A 21,309-nucleotide genomic window follows, 5' to 3' on the forward strand; every position below is an offset into this window, starting at 1 on the left:
GACGTGATCTAACCAGATTCTCGGAATTTGGCCGGATTCTCTGACTGTGGCTGACCCGAAGTCTTTCTGAAAAGCCATTGACTATGACACTGGGACCTGTTTCCTCTACATATAATGGATTTTGGGGATCCAGTCTGTTTGGACACTCACCTTCCTGGACCTGGAGGGAGGGGGAAGGAACTGGAACTTCCCACAGGGCAGGAAACCCTGACTGCCCTGGGGGACGAAGAGGGAGGAGGAGGGGGAAAAAAAAGAAAAAAAAAAAAGAAAAAACAAAAACCCTCTTTTCTACATTATTTTTAATTTATTTTCTTTCATTTAAACACAATGTCTGACGCCTAGAACCGAACTGGGAGATAATGAAAAGCGCACCACCATCAATTCATACTTGGCTGTATCTAGACACATTACCCTGCCGCTGTCACACTAGACCAGTCACTACCCCGTGCTTGCTTCTACTTGCCCGCCTCCCTCTACCTCTAAGGTGACCAACCACTACTGACTTTTAAGTTCAGCATTCTTTCGCTTTTGGTTTGGTTAGTCACATGCATACCATATACATGTGTCTGTATGAGGACACCTTTCCAGATCAAATAGTCTGCTAAAGCAGATATTCCTCACCATGAAGATGGGCTCATGGGTCCCAGGGCTGAGGCGTGCGCCCATCCTTTTTTCCTTCTGTTCAGGCTCGTTAGCACATCTCCAAGTTCTTCCAGATTGTACACAAGGCAATCCCTGGACTGCCATCCGGTAAGATGCTATGGAGTGCAAAAAAAAATGAAGAAACACACACACACCAATTTTGGAGATTCCATTTGCTATGATCCTGAGAGTAAAAACAGTAGACTATAAAGCCATTGTGCTAAGAAGGCCGTCTGGTGTGGCGCGGGTGACGCTAACACAGCCTGGCTGTGGGTGCACCTACTGCTGATGAGTCATGCCAACACATAACCAGTGTCTCCCTACAATGCCCACTCCCTGGCTTCTGTATGAGCTCAAGAACACTTTTCTTTCTCCCAGCCAACAATAAAGTCACATCAGATAAAGTTCATTTACAAAAGGTAGGCTATGTTTATTAGGAGTCCCAAGCAGTCGACTGAGTCACTGTGACTCAAGACACAAAGACACCTTTGCCTCCACTTCAGTCCTGTGGTGGGAACCAAGACCAGCACAAGTGCCTCTTGGGGCTCCTTCACAGGTTTACAAGTTTCTCGTTGAGGGCAATCTGTGACTGGGTGAGGTTGGCCAGGTAGGTCACCATCAGCAGGTCCTGAAAGACAAATGAAAACAGTAAATGGAATGGGGACAGAAGTCTGCTGCTGGCCGCTCCACTGTGGACACTGGCTGTGCAGAGTCCTGAACAGATGCCAGCTGGGGCAGACTGGGAAGCCAGGAGGGGAATGTGCACGAACACCATCCTCTCTACTGATGCTAGAATCGGGGACTGGAGTGGAGGCTTGTGACATATGGGTGGGAGTGTCCTGTGAACACAGGTGGGGAAACTAGAATTGTCTCTGTTACCTCGGACTTTAGCAAGTCTTCTACCTGAGTCTAGTTAACAGGTCATGGCAATACCAGTACTTCAGACAACCACTCGGGAGGAGACCCTCTGGACATGCTGGACGGCCTCCACCCTGGACTGCACCGCAGCCTTCCGTCTACCCAACTTCCATGGTCCAGCCGTGACTCACATTGATGTTGCTGTTGAGCATGGTCTCAAAGTCATCGGGAACGATCTTGGGTACTTGATTAACCAGGCTCATCAAGAAGCGGCCCACAGTGTTGTCAGCAGACACTTTTCCAGACTGAGCACAAAACAGAGACTCGGTGAGGCACTGTCAGGGACTGCCATGGCGCCGGCAGGCCCATAGGCTGTCAGCCTCCCTGCTTCTCCTCCCCATGTCTCACCAGCACATCCTCAGCATACTGCAGTACAGTGCTCAGAGCATCCTGGATGCGAGCTGACGCCCCTCCTACTTGCTGTAGGTCACTTGAGAGTCCAATAACCCGGTTGGGGCTAAAACACGTCTTCATGATGAGGTCGACTGTGGGAGTGCAGAGAAAACTTAGTCATGCAAGAGGAAAGAGGTCATTAACCACCTACTAACTCTCTCCACCCACTCTGGCCAGTCAGCTCCTCCAAATCCCTGGTTTCTACGCACTGACTTTTCTTTCTTTGGAAAGCTTAGCTCTTCCTCCTGGCTTGTTTAATTACTGATTCTGGCTTCTTATGGGGACTATGTGGCCTGTGGTACTGACAATATCCTACCCTGAACAATCCTCAACTTCCATCAGCATGAACCTTGAACAGTGTTCTGTAAGCTACCCAAGCCCTCCCTCCTTTGAACCAGCCTGGGGTCTCTAGGTGTGCAGAGTGGGGGAAGGAAACTCACCGCCAATGCGTTCAGTGTCATAGTATGCGTACTTTACTGTGAGAGGTGTGAACATCACTCCCATGGTCCTCCCAGGGACACCCATTAACGTGCTGGGGAAGGAGAAGAAAGGGTAACCAGATGCCCTTGGAAGTGGTTTCCATGTGCAGACTAGGCTAGAAAGCATTACAGCTACAAGGGCAACACCGTCCAGTTGAGAAGGCCAGGACTGTCTCAGAAACATCTTCAGAATAAACTTTTCTTATCCTCTTCAGCCTTGCCCCTTAGAGGATGACTTCATATTCCATAATGCAAGTAACGAGGACAGGACTCTGGATGTTCCTGGCTGCCCGGACACCCATCTTCAGGGAAAACAGACACACGGGAGCAATCTTCTTCAGGGCCTGAACCTCTCATTACCACTAAAAGACCAAACTGACTTACGTCCCAAACCACTGGACTGCACGCTAGAAGTAACTTCACTAAAGTTGTGTTTACTATTTCAACTCTGTATTTTCATATGGATTTTGAGAGGCTGAATTTGTAGAGACTAAAAAAGGGGTGAAGGGGAGGGCTATCAACAGGCTCAAGCTGTAGTGATAACTCTTCCTTCCTCAGCTGCTAAAGCCTTCCCAGCAAGCCCGGACAAATGGCATTGTAGCTGCCAGCAAGTTCTGTGTCAACACTGCAATGTTACCGCCTAAAAGTATACCGAATCCCAGCTTAAAAGATGTGTTTAAACAAGGCCAGCATTTTCTAGCTTATAAATATGGTGCTAAATTCTAGGAATAATGAATGTGCTGGTTAGGGTTTTTTAATATAAAATTTAAAATTTATTACTATTATTTTATCTATTTGACATAAACTAGGGTCATCTGGAAAGAACCTTGGTCCCCCCCCCCCCCAACTAGAGCAGCCTTAGGCAAGTCTGTGGGGCATTTTCTGGATGGAAGATTGATGTAGGTGGTGGTCCTGGGTGGGAGGAGAAAGCAGCCTGAACAAGCCAGGGGAACAAGGGAGCAGGCAGCATTACTCTGTGGTTCTGCTTCAGGTTCTTGCCCTGTCTTCCCTCAATGACAGATGTCACCTGTAGTCTGAAATAAGCCCCTTCCTTCCCAAGTTGGCTTTGGTCAGTGTTTATTACAGCCACAGAAAGCAAACTAAGATAATGAAAAACTAAATGTAATTCAGAGAAGCAGTGAACAAGGTCACATGATAAACATACACGTGGCGACTGTCCCAGAAAGATGACACAAATGAAACACGGTAGTTTGTCACGCACAAAGGCACTACATTTGGAGTGGTCACAGGCAACAGGTGCTTCAGCTTACGTAGGACCAGCAAGTATAAATTATGGGGTCAGACTTTGCTTCAGAACCTTCTCTAATGACAGCTGTCAGAGGACTGAAGTTCTTGAAGAGATTATGAGCTACAGAATTAGACCTGAGTGGGGCAGGAGTGGGATGCCAGCCAGGCATAACGGGTCACCTGAAATGCCCCTATTGCCCAGGACTCACCTGACATAAGCCTTGATGCTCATGCGCCCATTCTGGAGACCTGTGTCCACAGTGAGGTGAATGGGGTTTGGGGCCTCCCGGCTGTAGTACTCATGGATCAGCACAGAATGTTCTGTGATGTCATGGCCTGTCGCATACCTGGAAAACACAGTTATGGATGCATGGCACCTGATGCCAATACAAAATACAATAGTGGTGTGGGTGTCTCTGGGGTCCTGACACTATGTAATTAACAGTGTCAACAAACTTTGCAATAACAAAAGCTGTAACTGAAAATAAATATTCTTGACTTTATAGGATCAGACTTATCATCAAAATTCTGAATTTATAGGCTCAAGGTTATTATGTTTTGAATATTGTATCTCTGAAAGGTGAGACAAGATCTAGTCTGATGACAAACAGACTGTCCCTCAATAGACTATTCCATCCACTTACCCCCCTCAACTTACCAGCCTAGGATGAGCTCATTTGGAGAGACTTTTTTGTGCAATTCATACATATTCTTAGCAAACTCCATGTCAACAGCCACCTAAGACAGAAGGCAGGAGAGGAAGTTAAAAAGCTAGAAGTACATACCAAAACTGAATAGGAAGAATGATCACCCCAGCAGACAAAGAAGCCCAGGGTGTGGACAGAGGAAGCTGTGCTTTGCCTGCAGCTCTGGTTACAGACACAGCACAGAGGGGCCTTGAGGGCAGCCAGCAGATGAACGGCTAGAAACTGCACAGGGACTGCTGAAATCCACTCAACTCACTTCATCTTCTGACTCATTGTGCGGCACTGAAAAGCAGTTGGTGACTTCCACTGAGTGCTTGTCAACAGTTCCTGGGAAAGAGAGAATGGCCAGGTGTTACAAAATCCTGGGGTCCCACAGCGCACGACTACCTTTTTTTTAATTTTTGTTTTGTTTTCTTTTTGGAGCCAGGATCCTTTGTAACCACAAATGAACGAGAACTCCTGACTCCTGAGTCTCATGTCTCCAGCATCCAAGAGCTAGGATTCCTGGTGCGCCCCCCCCCCCCATGCCTAGTTTATGTGGTGGTGAGGACTGAAATCAGGGCTTCATGCATAATTGGCAGATGCTCTATCGCTCTATCAACTCTAAGGGCTATCTCCAGCTCCTAATTCTGAAATGCTTTTAGAGGTCTCCTCAAAGTCAACAAACATCAAGTTAAACAGAATCAGTATCTTCTAGAGAAACATCAGCATAAATAGAATCAGCATCTTCTAGAGAACTCAAACTCTTCCTCCTATCATCAAGGAAGGTCTCCCTTGCCTGCTACTGTCCACTCCCAGTCCTTCCCCAGAATACTCACCCTTCACTCTCTAGAGCAGTGCTTCTCAAACTTCCTAGAGCTGTGACTGTCATGCTGTGGTGACCCATACAATTATTTCATTGCTATTTCACAACTGTAATTTTGCTACTGTTATGAAAAGTAATATAAATATCTGTTTTCTGATGGCCTTTGGTGACCCCTGTGAAAGCGATGTTCAACCCCCAAAGGGGTCCCACTGCTCTAGGGTCTCTCCCTGTATGTTGGCCTGCACAGCTCTCTGAGACCGACTGCCAATAGATCAGTCTAGTGTCACTGTAAACACAGCTTCAGGGTGTTACCTGGACCTCCCTTTAGAGCAGCCAGCCCATCTATCACCTCTCTACCTGTGAGTCGACCACAGACACCAGTTCCTGCGTCTCACTGAGCCATGGGCCCCAACTTCACTCTCTTCTAACGTGCTGACGCCTTTTCCCAAGCTCCCCACCCCTACTGTAACAGGTCCCTGCTAGTGGTTTGGTCTGGCATGGTTTTGCTTTCTGAACTATGTCTGTTCTTAAACCCATGGGCACACACCCTCTCACAGGGCCACTCCTCAGCATTTGACCGTCATGACTGCTTCCTCCTCTCAGAGCCTCAAGTTCCTTAGTTCTCCACGGCACCAGACTCTTCTAGTTCTCTCTCTTCCTAACCTGTTGGCTCCGCATTCTTAGTGCTCCTAGTTTTTGCTCTATGTTCCTTTTCTAGGTCAAGTCCTGACCCAGAAACATTTCAGCTGATAAATGTTTGCTTGCCCAATCTCTTATGCATTATTTCTGACCTTTTCCCCTACAAAGGCAGAGTTGAGTAGCTATGACAGACTGCACACAAAGCTGAAAGTATTTCCCAACTTATTTTTTTTAAACACCGCTGCCAATCCCTGTGAGGTGATTTCGTCCACCTTTATGACTTCAGTTACTTCTGGGCTCCTGGTGGCCGACACATGCTTGCCCACATCTCTTTACATTCTCTCCGTTTACTGTTAAATCCTGTCTTTCCTTTACGTGAATTGACTGTGGGTATACACGGGCAACTGCTCGCCTGTGGAGCTCAGAGGACAATCTGCAGAAGTTCGTTTCCTCCTGCTACCATGTGGGTTCCATGGATTAAAAGAAGGTCAGGCTTGTGAACCATCTTGGCGGCCTTTCTCACTCATTTTCAACTTAACAAATCCACCGCCACACTCAATGCTATCTCAGAAGGAATACATAGCAAGCCTAAGCCAAACTCTATTTCCTTTCTTCTGTGCACAACTGAAGGTCTAGAAATCACCCTCTGAAGCTGCACTTCAGGTCATGCTATGTCCTGCCATCTCTATTTCCTAGCTCTCGACTCTCTGTCCCTCTGTGGCCCCACTGCTCAAGTGCTGTCTCTTTATTGGACCGCCCTCAATCTGTCGTGAGGCCCAGCTCAGGTCTACTCCTCTCCACAAAGCAACCACACTCTAATTTCTCCTGTCTCCCAGTTTTGCAGTGAGTGCTGCTCAGGAGTCCCCTGCCGCAGAGGCAGGTGTCCAGAACCAGAACCACCGAGGGCGTCCCCTCCTGTCACCCTCTCATGAGTGGGGCATGCTGACCTCTTCAAACAGTGGACTTGCCAAGAGCTATCTTTTTAAAATTTTGTTTCATTTTTAAATTAAAAAAATGTTTGTTTCTCAACTGTGATACATTTTTGAACTATTACATAAGGTGAAAACAAGTTTCTCAGTTTTCAAATTCCTGGCATGTTATTTATTTTTTGAGATTCAGGGATTAAAAAGTTAGTATTCCCAAAAATTTCAAAATTATGGTATTTAAAACATAATCTTTATGCTCTATAATTTGAATAAAGTTTTTGTTTAAAGGATAAAGAACACTGAACTTAGTAGTGCTTACAAAGAACTATGCCCTATGGGTATATACCCTCTGGGTATAGTCACTGAAAATGATTTAAATTGTAAAGTCAGGTCTTGCTTCCTTGGGAAACACATGTGGGCACTGTCCACTGAAGGACTGACCTTACACTGAAAATGTGTCACGCCTTACCAGGAACTTTCACATCTTCTCTGTGAGTCCTTCACAACTTTTTGAAACAGTTCCAATTCGGTGTTTCCACAGGACAACACACTAACAGACAGTCATCACATCTACAGTACAGAGACTGTTTCCGCCTTGAGTTTAAGGTTACAACAGCGTTCCTTTGATTGACTTTGAATTCTAAGTACCTAGCAGTTTTATGGTACATGAGAGTCACCAATGATTTCACTTAGCCAAAGTCTTTTACAAATTAATGTCAACCCAAAGTCTCAGTTCCTACCAAGCACATATTGTTTCATTTGTTTTTCCATCAACAACTCAACTGTTTTGTAGCGGTGGGAACACCAAGCAGGATTCAATCTGAAGGAGAATTCAGAGACTACAGCTGCCTTGCTAAGATAAATGGGGTGCAACAAAAACCTCGGTAGACTTTGGTTCCTCCATGTTCACAGCTCCACAGACTGGAAATTAGATCGCATACTCTGTCAAGAGGCAAGTCACCAATGCAAACATTTTGGTTATAGACACTCACAGTATGGCAGTTCCAGAATACTAACACATCGCGAAAGGTTAAAAATAGAGGGAAGTTAGGATTATAGTTGTGGAACTGAAATGACGGAGAGCACATTTTCTTGTGGCGAAGAAAATGCAAGTGTGTTTTGATGTCAATGTATCAACTCTTAAGTTTCTGTAAAGGGCTACACTGTCAAAGAAATGTATAGTGTGCTAGTCTGGCCTCCTGTGTAGTAGAGGGCGACCAACAGCTGCTGTACCTGAGGTGTGCCAATCATTACTTGCTTTCTGTAACAATTTCATTCTCATGAAAACAGTCTGCTAAAAAAGTCCCCAACAGGCCAGGCGGTGGTAGCACAGGTCTTTAATCCCTTCACTTGGAAGGCAGAGGCAGACGGATCTCTGTGAGTTTGAAGCCAGCCTGGTCTACAGAGCAAGTTCCAGGACAGGTCCCAAAGCCACAGAGAAACCCTGTTCTGGCCAGCCCCCCCCCCCCCAAGAAATCCCTGAAAGAATCAGATCTTTGGTGATTTGTCCCAAGACAGAAAACTAATAATTACTGGAGTCTGACTACATATTTTGTCCGCTTTGAATGGTCTTCCACAGTACAGGAACTGCTACAAGATCACTAAGAAATAAATGATGGACATAACTAGAGTGGAAGACCAGTGTTTAAAAGCGGTTACTAAGGCAGAGTACAAGCAAGTCCCCAGAAAGAGAGAGGAATGTATTCAGCAGTCTTCAGTGCTTTTCAGTTTACAAACCACTTTAACATAAACTATCTACTTCCCCAAATCTGTAACACAGGCAAAGACAGGATCACTCTTCATTTTCAGGTCACACTACTGTTTGCGTCCACATGGAAAATCAGGTGCGTAAGGTGGGAGCAGGACCTTGGGCCTGAGCAGATACAGCTTTTAGTTCCCGAGAAACTAGTGTGAGGGAGGTCCTTGGGACTGAGTGGCTGCCTTAAAAGTTTAGGAAAGCTATATTATATATCCGGAACCAGTTCTGAACAAACCTGGTTTACTTGTTGAATTGGGGGAAACTTTTGACACGTCCTCTTCTCATACATGGGCGGAGGGTACGTGTGTGTGTGTATGTGTGTGTGTTGGTTGGTCAGTGGATAAGAGGGAAATGTGTGTATTGCGCTTAAAGAGTCAAGAGCTTTTAACTTCGTGTTGGCATTTGAGCTCATTTTTGGCAACAAGCACTCTCAGTACTTCGCTGACAGGAATATAAAATTACACACTACTCAACTGCAATACCTACTCCTTGCACATTTCTGTCACTCAACATTCGGCAGGATTCAAGTCCCTTGGGAAGGCAAGCCACATCAAGAAGGTGCAAAAGAGAAACAGGTTAAAAGTTCAATAGCGATGAAACGAGAGAGATGAACGGGAAGAAAATATTCCTTTCTCCAACACTCACCCAGCAGGGTGCCGATAACCCGGGCAGCTCCCTCGTTGCGTCGCTCGTAGCTGTCCACGATGGAGGCCAAAATGACCGGGTGCAGTCTGACCACGCGGCCGCCGGGGAAAGGCCCCGGGAGGGCGGGCCCGGGCTGTGAGGGCGCCGGCGTCTGCGCAGGGGCTGGCGCGGAGGCCGGAGTTTGGCCCGGAGCGGCAGGCGTAGCGGCCGCAGGGTCGGAGGACGAGGCGGGAGCCGGGGCCGCAGCGGGAGTCGCAGTCGGAGCCGGCGTGGGCGCCGTCGGGGCGGCAGCCGGGGCTGCGGAGGCAGCCGGCGCCGGGGTTGCGGCCACAGTGGCAGCAGGGACACTCGCCGGTACAGCCGGGGATGCCATCTTGCGGAGAAAGATGGAGCCAAGAACGGAAAGGCGTGAGCCGAACAATATTGGGAACCTGGTTGGCTGAATTTGTACCACGTGAATCCGCTCTGGATGACTATTGGGCACTGAAATTTCCGGCTGGTTGTAAATTTTAGTGATCTCTGTGCGCATTTAATTTCCGTCCGATGCACACTCAGTGAGGAGCAGGCCAAAGTAGTTCCTAGCAACTTTGGGAGCGACTGAGGCGTGTGGGTTGTGGGGTGGGTGGAGAAACAACTAGCAATCTACACAGTTGCCACCAGATGGCGGTAAAGATTAGCGTAAAGGTCGCAATTCTTGTTTTAGACTTAAATTGGATATTAAAAGTCAAAGTGACCTTTAAAGGGGCCTCTATCTGTATCTCCCTCCCTCCCTCCCTCTCTCCCTCCCTCCCTCCCTCTTCTTTCCTTCCCTCTCTCTCTCTCTCTCTCTCTCTCTCTCTCTCTCTCTCTCTCTCTTTCTCTCTCTCTCTCTCTCTCTCTCTTCATTTGATGGGATGAGTGACACCCACAATGGGGAGCACAGTTGGCTTTAGTCAGTTATCGATTCAAATGTCAGTCACATCCTAAATACAGGATCATAGAAACTCTCTGTGATGTGTTGACCAAAGGTTGGGGCACACAAAATTAACCACCGCATGTCACTTTCTAGTTCCCGGGGGAACACATCTGAGAAGTCATACCTAAAAAAAAAACAAAACAAAACAAAGTGAAACAAACAGGAATATCTCTACCAGGGAATCATATGAAGGTGGGCCTATAGGCTGTTTACCTAGCCTATTTCAGGGATTGAAAGGAGCGTTACAACACACACACACACACACACACACACACACACACACACACACACACACGTGCGCATGCTCGCTCTAGCCAGCTCCCTGCTCTTGTCTCTCTCCTCTCTGTTTTATTCTTCTCTGTTTGTGTGTTGTATGTCTTTGCTTTATCTCCTCTTTTCCACTTTTTCTATCTGTTTCTACCCTTGGTCCTGCCTTCCCCATTTTAATCTTCTCTCTTTTTGTGGACTCGGTTTCTCTAGCTGTCATCTCTGCCTCTAGCCAGGACAGGGTTAACACCATTTCATCTCTTGCCTCCGCCCCTCCAATTAAACTCAGTTCCTGTTTCTATAAATACTTAGGTGTTGCTGAGAGTCTGGCCCAGTGACTTAGACCTTGAGAGCTGGCGTTGGTGCAGTAAGTGGCCTCTGCTCTCTGGCATCCTACTTATGCAGTCATGTCTCATTCTTTTATTTTCTCATCTTGGCTTCTTGCTTAATCTCTGGTGCTCTGGTTTCTGTTTCTAGCCTGATCTTGGCTAAGGCTTTGGGCAAGTCAGTTCCCATTCCTGCCTTTTCCTCTGAACTCCAGGGAGTGCTCACAGAGCACTACAGTTGGGGTTTGGAGAAGGGATCAAGGCGCACAGGTGAGAGGGCTGGCTTCCTTCACCCCCTGGCTTTCCCATCCCCTACCACCGCTGCCTTCAAGCTCTTTGGAGATCCTGTAAGCCGTACATCATATAGAATATAGTTTCTGTTAGACATGCTCACACTCATCTTCTGACCATGAGACCCACACAGTGTCTCTCCTTCCAAGAGCCTTTCTCACCGAAGCCACCCTCGGCTTTCCCTCTGTTTAGGGTCCTAAGTCAGTCCCAATCTCAATTCCCCCTCCCACCTATTTGAGATGTCTAGCCTGATCTCTCTTTTGGATGCTTTTCGTTGGCATTTAAAAATATCCCTTTTCTGCCTGAGAACAAAGACCTTTCCTTGGCCTAGCATTTCCCCATCACTTCGCAGAGTCCTTTCATGGAGAAGCTTCTTGAAAGACTACACATGTTACCTCCACTTCTTTGCCACCTATCTTTTTCCCAAGATGATCTATGACCTATTGTTTCATCTCAGTGATACATGTGTGTGTGTATCAGAAATTCAATTCATTACAAAGTCTGTGCCTTCAGTTTTCATTTTTCTCACCATGACCATCCTTTTTCCCCAAGGCAACTATTTTAAATTTTTAACTGTCTTATGCCTTTGTACACACGCGCGCGCGCACACACACACACACAGACACACATACACACACATACGAGAGAGAGAGAGAGAGAGAGAGAGAGAGGCAGACAGACATATTATGTGTTTGTCGCATATGCATATGTGTGTGACTGTAGGTACTCTGTGTGTGCACAGGTCAGAGGATGCCAGGTATTCTGGACTATAACTCTCTACCTTGTTTGTTTGAGACAGGAACTTTCATTGAGCTTGGATCTAGGTTAGGGGGCAGCATACCTCAGTCATTCTCATGCACCCACCCTCAGTGGTTTTACATGGGTGCTGGGATATGAATTCAAATCCTCAGGCTTGCTTCGCAGGTGCCATGCTTACATAGACAGTGTCATTATACACAGAACCGTCTCTCTAACCCCACTGCTTCTTTGTCCTTCTAAACAGTACACACACACACAGCTGCTTTTTGACTCAAGGTTTTAGGTGTCACCCATTGGCCTTTTACCCTAATCATTCCATTACCATCCTTTCTAATGTTAAAAAATGACTTTATGCGTATGTATAGGTGTTTTGCCTGCATGCATATCTATGCATCAGGTGCATGCCCAATGCCCTCAGAGCTCAGAAAAGGATATTGGACCCCCTGTGACTGGAGTTGTAGATGGTTGTGAGTTGCCGTGTAGTGCCACCAATCAAACCCAGGTCCTCTGGAGGAGCAGCCAGAGCTCCTGGCCATGGAGTCATCTTTCCAGCCTCTTGTCTATGGTCCTCTCATTATAGTTACAATAGAGATCATAGTCACCCAGTGGCTATTCTATTATTTGGATGCAAACATTGTTCACCTGAGTGCTTTAGCTTGCTATGTTTTATGTCTTTTTCTTTTGTTGCTCCTAAAATATTTATTTTACTTTCTTTCCTAGCTTTTTGGTAACTTATTGTTGTCTGTACTTTTGGTTGTCTCTCCATAGCTTTTTCAGGAAGACAAAGGCATCAGTTAAACTATCAATCTGTTGCTCTTTTCATCTTGAAAGCAATCTTTTCAGAGAAACTGTTCCACATTTAGGGAGAGGATGGTGTCCCTACTCTCTTGACCAGCTGGCCAGCTGCCTTTTAGGCGCATTTAGGAATGGGTTTAAGAACGGGTTTAGGAATGGGTTTAAGAATGGGTTTAGGAATGGGTTTAGGAATGTGTCTGTACCTCTGTCTCACAGCTCCTGTTTTCTTCCTTTTTCATTCTTCCACTACCCTGCAGTGGCTTCCCCAGTCTGGAGAAATGGTACAGTGGCAGAGGGTGTGGGGACAGTGCTCCACTTCCTTTGTCAACCTCATTCTGGCCTGGGGTCATGTTGTCGAGAGGACAAATGTTTCCAGGGAGGGCTGTGGACCATCTTCGGTTCTGTCTTCCTTTTGGTCATGCTTTGCTCCCTTCCTTGTTTCCCAAGTTTAATGTTTGCAAATGAGGTCAAGTATCTTTTCCTTTTTCTTTCTTTCTTTTTTTTACAGTAGGGTTTTTTTCTGTGTAGTCCTGGCTGTCCTGGAACTCACTCTGCATACCAGGTTGGCCTCGAACTCAGAGATCTGCCTGCCTCTGCCTCTTAAGGGGTCAAATTCTCTTCTGGCGAACAATTGCTCATGCCAGCTGACAGACCTGATGTGGAGGCATCAGATCTTTGCTTCCCTGCTCACTGAGGTCCTTCATGGGTTCCAGTCCCATCCCCCCCCCACATTGTGCCCATAGACAGACAGTACATGTCAGAGAATTCACAACTCTGCTTAGAATTCTGACCTTACCAGATAATCATTAACTGGTGGATTTTGGGTAAGAGGTCCCGGGCTTGGCCTGCAGAGCTGAACATGAACCTGTTGCAGCTCTCCTGGACAGCTAGCTTTTTGTCCTCTTGCCCCAAGGAGCTGAGTCATTCTCCCACCTCCAGCTCCTCAAGCCTGAGCTTGATTGGTCCAGGGCTCTGTTTTTGTCTTCTTGTTCTGGAATGTGTTTCTCCAGAACGGGAGCTTTGTAGGGAATCCCCGGTGTTCCTGTGTCCTAATATGTTGCTGAGAGGTTTATTCCTTTCCCTGGTATTCAGTCAAAATACTGATATTCGAGTTGCAGCAAGACCATCACAGAAAGGTTTTTTTGAGCACTGCATCACACTTCCACAATGGCCTCCTCATGACGCTGGACAACAGGTGTCTCCTGGATTCGGAAGTCCCCTCTTAGTCACTGTTGCTCTCCTTCCCTTAGCAGATGCTGAGTTCAAGTTTAGCACTAATAGTGTCCGTTCCCTTAGCCTTATTTGAACTTGACTCCTTACCGGGAGACCAATTTTGGACCCCGTGCGTGGCTGTGCTTATGATGCTGGTGTGCGAAGCCGTGGACTGAGGATGGAGATTTCCTGTTTACTGTCTCTGTGGTCTCAGCAGATAACACACATGTTTTGGAAACACTCACAAAGACGTTCATTTTTGAAATTAAAAAACTCAAACTTTTTTTTAATGATAATTTAAGGAGGCACTGAGTGCCGATGGGCGCCTGGGGATATTGCTTAGTTGGGAGAGTGCTTCCCTAACACACATGAACCCCTAGGCTCAATCCCCTGCATCCCACAAAGCCAGGCATAGTACCGCATGACAGTAATCACAGTACTTAGGAGGCAGAGCTAGGAGGATCAGAAGTTCAAGGTCATTTTCAGCTACAAAAAGAGTTTGAGGCTGACCTGGAAAACATGAGACCCTGTCACACACAAACATGTCTACAAGTAGGAAGAAAGGGAGGAAGAAAGGAAAGGAGGAAGAAGAGGAAGGAAGGGCAGAAGGAAGGGGGACCTTCTTGATAGTTACCCACACAGTCATACTTACTATCTGATAGAACAGGGATGATTAGACAATTCTTCTTGTGAAGTCAGACAATCACCCACTTGCCTTTCTCAGAGCTTTGTGCATTCCTGGTCTCCACTAAGCCTCTGGTCCACAGACTGCCAAGCACCGAGCAGGCAAGGTGGAGGAGGAGGAGTCTCCAGGCTGCTTCCCACTCAGCCTTGTCTCACTACTTCTCACTTCCAGGTGGCTGGCTGAACTCTGACCACCATGGCCTTGGCACGAGCCAGCAGCCCCCGGGAGGCGTTGCTCTGGGCCTTGAATGATCTCGAGGAGAGCAGTTTCAAGACGCTGAAGTTCCACTTACGGGATATGACCCAGTTTCATCTGGCCCGAGGGGAACTGGAGGGTCTGAGTCGGGTGGACCTAGCATCAAAACTGGTTTCAATGTATGGAGCCCAGGAAGCCGTGAGAGTTGTGAGCAGGAGCTTGAGGGCCATGAACTTGATGGAACTGGTGGACTACCTCAGCCAGGTTTGTCTGAATGGTGAGTGCAGCCCGAGGGAGGGAGAGGAGGTGGCACCAGAGACACCCCCAGGCCCCACAGACGCTAATAGCCTGTAATCTATACCTTTCATTATACTGCCCTCTCCTTATTGGGAATCTGCAGAGTCTCAGGGTCTCCAGACAAGGGGTCTGGAGAATGTTGGGTGCAGTCCCTGAGCTGAAAGCAGGGCTTTACGATGTCTTATGGCTAAAGTACCTCATCTCCTAATTGTAGTTGCTATTGCTGGAGAAGGGGAGGGGATGGAGAACAGTGTTGGTGGAGTGACTTCCATTAACCAGAAACAACAGCCTCAGAGTGTGTGGGGTCACACACACCTCCCCAACTTCATAGACAGCTAGACTGTTGTTCATGGAGAAGTCAGTGGGCTCATGTGAACCTAGACAGTGGTGGGGCCTAAATGGCTACCTGGTCTATTTTTTTGGGGGGGGGTGGCGGCAGGGGTGCAGGGGCTCTGTTGGCACCTGTGATCTTTTCCAGGTTCCTTTCATTCCTAAGACCTTCTGCCCTGCAGACCTGGGAGTGGGCAAGCCGGGATGATAGATCAGCCAGTAAGGGGCTTGTAACACAGACATAACAGTTCAGTAGCAGAGTCCGTGCCTTTGTTTGTTTGCTTGCTTTTGTTCAGCTGTCGGATTAAGCTCTGACCCACCCTTTACCAGGAACAGACTTGGCTCCTGCACCAGCTTTCAGCTTCCCTTCTCTGCCCTCTCTGTCCTCACCTGGCCCCAGGAGGAAATTTCACAGGATTTCTCAGGAACTTGCACATTGCACACACACTGATGTTGAGGTGTACACACCCCTTCCCCTACAACGCACACACTCTGTCAGCAGTCTCATGAGCATGTGTACATACAAATATACTCACTTTCAAAACATGCCTACACACATCACAACACACACACATCACACACATACACCACACACACACATCACACACCACACACACCACACACACATCACACATACACACCACACACACCACACACGCACCACACATACCACACACACGCCACACACACCACACATGCACCACACACACCACACACACACACCACACACATCACACACATACCACGTACCCCCCCCCCCCCCACAGAGTAGTTTCACTTCATGAAATCACAGCTATAAACTTCAAAGCAACACAAGTTAGAGAGGGCAGGAGATGAGACTAAAGAGCAAATTCAGGAGGAGGAGTGGATGCAGGGAGGTATGGAAGGGAGGTGAGGGGAGGGGAAGGGAGAAGAGGAGGGAGAGAAAACTATGGTTGGTATGTAAAATAAATAAATTTTAAAAAATGAAAAATCAATCAAAAACAAACAAACAAAAAAAGCAAACTCAGGGTTTGAAGGGTCGGTTTGCCTTTTGTTGTTCCCATTCTGACACCCGAAACCCCATTTGTGTTACTCAGATTACAGGAAAATCTACAGAGAGCACGTGCGCTGCTTGGAGGAGAGGCCGGATTGGGGTGTTAACTGCAGCCGCAACGAGCTGCTCCTGGTGGCCATGTCCAGTCCAGGGAGTCCTGGATCACCTTCCTGTTCGGACTTGCAACAGGAGTTGGATCCAATCAGGATGGAGGCTTTATTTGCTCCGGAGGCGGAGTCCTACTCAGCCCCGCCCACAGTCGTGATGCAAGGATCTGCAGGCACCGGGAAGACAACACTGGCCAAAAAACTGGTGCAGGACTGGGCCAAAGGGACCCTGTATCCAGGCCGTTTCGATTACGTTTTCTATGTGAGCTGCAGAGAAGTGGTCCTGTTGCCCAAGTGTGACCTGCCCAGCCTCATCTGCTGGTGTTGCGGAGATGATCAGGCCCCAGTCTCGGAGATTCTGAGGCAACCTGAGCGGCTCCTGTTCGTCCTGGATGGCTATGACGAGTTACAGAAGTCCAGTCGTGCGGAGTGTGTACTGCACATTCTCATTAGGAGAAGGGAGGTACCATGCTCCCTCCTCGTCACCACTCGGCCGCCGGCTTTGCAGAGTCTGGAACCCGTGCTGGGTGAAAGGCGACATGTCCATGTCTTAGGCTTCTCTGAGGAGGAGAGGAAGAATTATTTCAACTCCTATTTTACGGATCAGGAGCAAGCGAGAAATGCCCTTGAGTTTGTGCGAAACAATGATGTTCTCTACAAAGCATGCCAGGTTCCGGGCATTTGCTGGGTGGTCTGCTCCTGGCTGGAGAGGAAGATGGCAGGAGGCCAGGAAGTCTCAGAGACACCTAACAATAGCACAGATATCTTCACTGCTTATGTGTCCACCTTCCTGCCCACTGATGGCAATGGGGACAGCTCTGAGCTCATCCGGCACCGGGTCCTGAGGAGTCTGTGCAGCTTGGCAGCTGAGGGCATCCAGCACCAGAGGCTGCTGTTTGAAGAAGATGTCCTCAGAAAACACAGCTTAGATGGCCCCAGCCTTACCGCCTTCCTGAACAGCACTGACTACCGCGAGGGACTTGGCGTCAAGAAGCTCTACAGCTTTCACCACGTCAGCTTCCAGGAATTTTTCTATGCCATGTCCTTCCTTGTGAAGGAGGACCAGAGTCAGCTGGGGGAGGCAACCCGCAGAGAGGTGGCAAAGCTGGTGGAGAAGGAAAGCTCTGAGGAGATGACCCTCAGCCTACAGTTCTTGTTTGACATGTTGAAAACAGACAGCACTTTGAGCCTGGGGCTGAAGTTCTACTTCAGAATTGCTCCCTCTGTAAGGCAGGAATTGAAGTATTTTAAAGAACAAATAGAAGCCATAAAGTGCAACAGGTCGTGGGATTTGGAATTCTCTCTCTATGAGTCTAAAATAAAGAGGCTCACACAAGGTATCCAGATGAAAGATGTCACCGTCAATATACAACATTCAGATGAAAAGAGACCTGACAAGAGTAGGCTGTTTTCAGTAAAAAGCAGCTTTGGAAAGGGGCGGGTACAAAGTCCTCTCTTGAAAACCAATACTAGCATGAAGAAACAAAAGGGGGCTTCTAATTGGAAAAGCAGAGGGGCAGAGGAGTCTGCCCAGATGGTTAAAAACAGTAGGCTGTCACGTACAGAAAAGGGGCATATGGAGATAAAGGGTCAGGAGGGTGGTGGGGTGGAGGGGCAGGAGGATGGGGAAGGACAGAGAGTTAAAAAGGATGGAGAGCTGAGAGATCAGGTGAATGGGTACCAGAGAGAGTGAAGGACACAGCGACAAACAGAAGAGGGAATCACATAATCAAAGATCAGGGGACTCACATAGCATGTGCAATGGCTCATTGGAAGCAGCCAGCCTTTACCATGGGTATCTAAAGTTTAGTTAGGTAGCATCTCTCCTGCTAGGAGCTGGCCAGTACCTCTTGTGGTGTGAAGTCACTTTAAGTAGCCTCTTCTATGCTTAATCAATGACTAAGACTTTTAAATCTGTTATTAGGGTCTTTTTTTAAATAAAATAAACTGTTTAAATTAATAGAGCGAGAATCATATGCGTTCCGTAAAATGTGGGCACATATGGAACACACCTGTGCTGGGCACAGTGGAAAGTCCTGTTGACTCTGTATTTGTGTTTCACTGTGGCTTAAATAAAGACTAGCTTCTGATTCTTTCTAGAAACGTCTATACTTTCTCTTGTTAAAAGTGGGTTATGGGTTGTTATAGCCCTAAACACTGGTCTTGGAAGTTCTACGGTGACTTGACTTAATTCTGTGCTGATATGATCGCTGTTAGCACCTGCTATGCCATCAGCTGACTTTCCTCCATGAAAAGATGATGCAGTTCCAAGAACAGGTACATCATCTTTCTCCTGCTCTGGGTCTCTAGATAGAGAAGGGAAGAAGAAAAGGATTCTTGTTGCAGATCTAATGAGTTGACTGAATGCATTTCATAGTTGAGGAGCTTGAGGTAGGGTCAGGAGCCCCACCTATTTTTCCATTTCTCAGAGAGTTCTTTGCCCTCATACCGCTGCTAGCCATGCAGAGGCCTGCAGACTGCCAGCATGGGACTTAATCCTTCTCGGTGGCTCTTGCTGGCTCTGGCGTGACTGAGTATGGGTCCTTTAGCATCTCACAGAAAATCTATAGGACTCTTGATTTTCTCATTTTTTCCCCATGAGTTGATTCCACAGATCATCTGCCAGACATGCCCAAATGTATGAGTTCAAGGATCCTAGTCCTTGAATGGTGAGCTTAGGACACTGTATCCCTGACTATTAACTGGTTTTTCACATGGAAAACATGGTGGCCTGACATTTGACAATCATGCCCATGAAAGGTGAACCCATAGATTGTGTGTATATACAGAATATATCTAAGAAGCAATCTGTGTGCTCATGAGCTTTTATAGAGAGCAATTGATAACTGGATTACTGACAACCGGTTGCAGCTTATTGGTACCCAGTGAGATAGTCTGTGTTGTCTCTCCAAAGAAGTGATGCACTCAGAAGACCAACTCTTGAATGTCATGGATAAATTGGAAATAATGAAACAGGTGCACAGCCATATCCCTGCATGTTCTTGGTGCCAAGGAGGCCTGTTTAAGCAATGTGAATCTAATACACAATTATGACTTTAGACAATGTTCAAAGATTTCACTTAGGAGTCATAGTCAATTCAAATTGGCTTGAGTAAAAAAATTAAATGATCCAATACTTTTACAAAAAGCCAGAAAAAAATAAAAAAGAAACTTCCAGAATTTTAGACTTGCTCTATGCTTTTGTTCTGAAACATGGTCTGTTGGTGGAGGCTGTTCACTGCCTCTGAGAGCTATGCACATTGCTTCATTTTCAGGCACACAGCGGGTCTATGTTGCCATTAAGCAAGTTGTAGCACTCTGTTCTTTTGTGTCTAGAATTTCTTTCCAAGCTCTCTCAGATTTTAAGTGGATTTAGTTGGTCCCATGTTGGGTGCCAATTTATAGTCGGAGGCTGCTCATTTGTTCCTGCTTGTTCAGACCCGAAATAATTATACAGAAACTGTATTAGTTAAAACACTGCTTGACCAATAGCTTAAGTGTATTGCTAAATAGCTCTTATATTTTAAATTAGCCCATTCCTATTAATCTGTGTATCAACACATGGTTGTGGCCTACCAGTAAGATTTCATCCAACATTAAGTATCTGTCTCCTGCTGCAGTTACAAGGCTTCTCTCTGACTCTGCCTTCTTTCTCCGAGCATTCAGCTTAGTTTCCCCACCTAGCTCTGTTCTACCCTGTCATGGGCCTAAGCAGCTTCTTTATTCATTAACCGATAAAAGCAACATGTATAAGAAGAATATCATTAAAAAAAAATAAAAAATAATAAAAAAAGAAGAGCATCATTGATCTTAGCCAAAGGTGGCTTCAAATATACTATGTAGTAGAGGATGACCTTGAACTTCTGACCCTTGTGCCTGGACTTCTCAGAGGCGGATATTATAGTATGTTTTTTTTTAATCAATGTCATAATGGATATTTCCCCCTCTGTTGATATTTATTTATTTTTTTTTCAGACACAGGGGTCTCTCTCCATAGCCCTGGCTATCCTGAACTCACTACATAGACCAGGCTGGCCTCAAACTCTGAAATCGGTCTGCTTCTACCTCCTGAGTGCTGGTATTATACTGAAGAGCCGCCACAACTGGCGTTCTTTGTTGCTACTTTTATCGTTGCCTTTAGCTTTCATTTCAGAGAGTCACTTTTATGTGTTAGAAAAGATGTCATTAAAAAGCTCAATTTTAAATGATAATTATACCCAGCTCACAATCTTTTAGCAAAGAAGTTGGGGAGGATTGTGGCATGTTCTTAGAAGTGTTCCAAGCTTCCAGCACTGTGGCCTTAGAAGACAGACATTTCTGCCAGGCCAGTCCTGGATTGCATGGCCCAGGTCAGATGACCACACCCTGCAGGTCAAATGCCTGCACCACAATGGCTGCATGAATAAGGATAGTTTCCCCAAGGAGGGATTCAGACAGGAAAAATAGTGTGTCATACAAATCCAAGCACATCTAATGGATTAGGGTTCCTTGAAATGTAGGGGAGACAAGAAGTAATGGGTCCCTATAGTGACTTGTCTGGAAAATGGTCCTAATTACTAGAAGAAGCAGTGGCTTCAGGCAGAGAGAGGCTGTGTCCACCCATTCCTTCCTTACCCCACTTCCCCCTTCATGTTCCCATAATTTTCCTGCCTCTCTATTGGTGTGGGAGAATTGTCTGTATTCTGTCAATCATGTTTTAAATAAATGCTGATTGGCTAAGCAGGAAGTATAGGCGGGTCAACCAGACAGGAAGTAGAGGTGGGACGATGAGAACAGGAGAATTCTAGGAAGGAGAAAGCCCATTCCTTCATTTCTGCCCAGATCACCGAAGAGGCAATATGTGAGCTGGCCCGCTGAGAAAGGTACTGAGCCATGTGGCTAACATAGATAATA

The 21,309-nt window shown here is 46.7% G+C and overlaps 2 protein-coding genes across 3 annotated transcripts; one reads left to right on the forward strand and one right to left on the reverse strand.

Annotated features, from left to right (window-relative positions):
- Window positions 1-1,047: 1,047 nt before the first annotated feature.
- Window positions 1,048-9,549, reverse strand: Eif3f (eukaryotic translation initiation factor 3 subunit F). The gene is made up of 8 exons (XM_048460196.3): window positions 9,162-9,549; window positions 4,644-4,714; window positions 4,339-4,418; window positions 3,890-4,027; window positions 2,394-2,485; window positions 1,909-2,045; window positions 1,692-1,805; window positions 1,048-1,270 (listed from the first exon to the last, which is right to left on the reverse strand). The coding sequence occupies exons 1-8, from the start codon at window positions 9,532-9,534 to the stop codon at window positions 1,193-1,195; spliced, it is 1,083 nt and encodes a 360-aa protein (XP_048316153.3). The 5' UTR covers window positions 9,535-9,549; the 3' UTR covers window positions 1,048-1,192.
- Window positions 9,550-10,603: 1,054 nt separating this feature from the next.
- Window positions 10,604-18,519, forward strand: Nlrp10 (NLR family pyrin domain containing 10). Of its 2 annotated transcripts, none has more exons than XM_048460462.3 (3): window positions 10,604-10,750; window positions 14,623-14,923; window positions 16,353-18,519. In XM_048460462.3, exons 2-3 carry the CDS (start codon window positions 14,647-14,649, stop codon window positions 18,107-18,109), a joined length of 2,034 nt encoding a protein of 677 aa, XP_048316419.3. In that variant the 5' UTR covers window positions 10,604-10,750; window positions 14,623-14,646; the 3' UTR covers window positions 18,110-18,519. The 2 variants fall into 2 exon arrangements, with proteins under 2 accessions (XP_048316419.3, XP_087764707.1); XM_087908581.1 differs by lacking the exon at window positions 10,604-10,750 and adding an exon at window positions 10,832-10,979.
- Window positions 18,520-21,309: the final 2,790 nt, after the last annotated feature.

Source organism: Myodes glareolus, chromosome 7 (genome assembly GCF_982192425.1).
Source record: "Myodes glareolus chromosome 7, mMyoGla1.1, whole genome shotgun sequence".
Taxonomy (NCBI): Eukaryota; Metazoa; Chordata; class Mammalia; order Rodentia; family Cricetidae; genus Myodes; species Myodes glareolus.

What these genes read in the sequence shown, in the direction of transcription:
- Eif3f (XM_048460196.3), bottom strand. Translation starts at nt 9,534, where the DNA reads ATGGCATCCCCGGCTGTACCGGCGAGTGTCCCTGCTGCCACTGTGGCC. An exon ending in AATGAGCTCATCCTAGGCTG is followed by an intron (nt 4,028 to 4,338) that starts GTAAGTTGAGGG and finishes TGTGTTTTCCAG; the next exon opens with GTATGCGACAGGCCATGACA. An exon ending in TGACACTGAACGCATTGGCG is followed by an intron (nt 2,046 to 2,393) that starts GTGAGTTTCCTT and finishes GCACTCCCACAG; the next exon opens with TCGACCTCATCATGAAGACG.
- Nlrp10 (XM_048460462.3), top strand. Translation starts at nt 14,647, where the DNA reads ATGGCCTTGGCACGAGCCAGCAGCCCCCGGGAGGCGTTGCTCTGGGCC. An exon ending in CAGCCAGGTTTGTCTGAATG is followed by an intron (nt 14,924 to 16,352) that starts GTGAGTGCAGCC and finishes TGTGTTACTCAG; the next exon opens with ATTACAGGAAAATCTACAGA.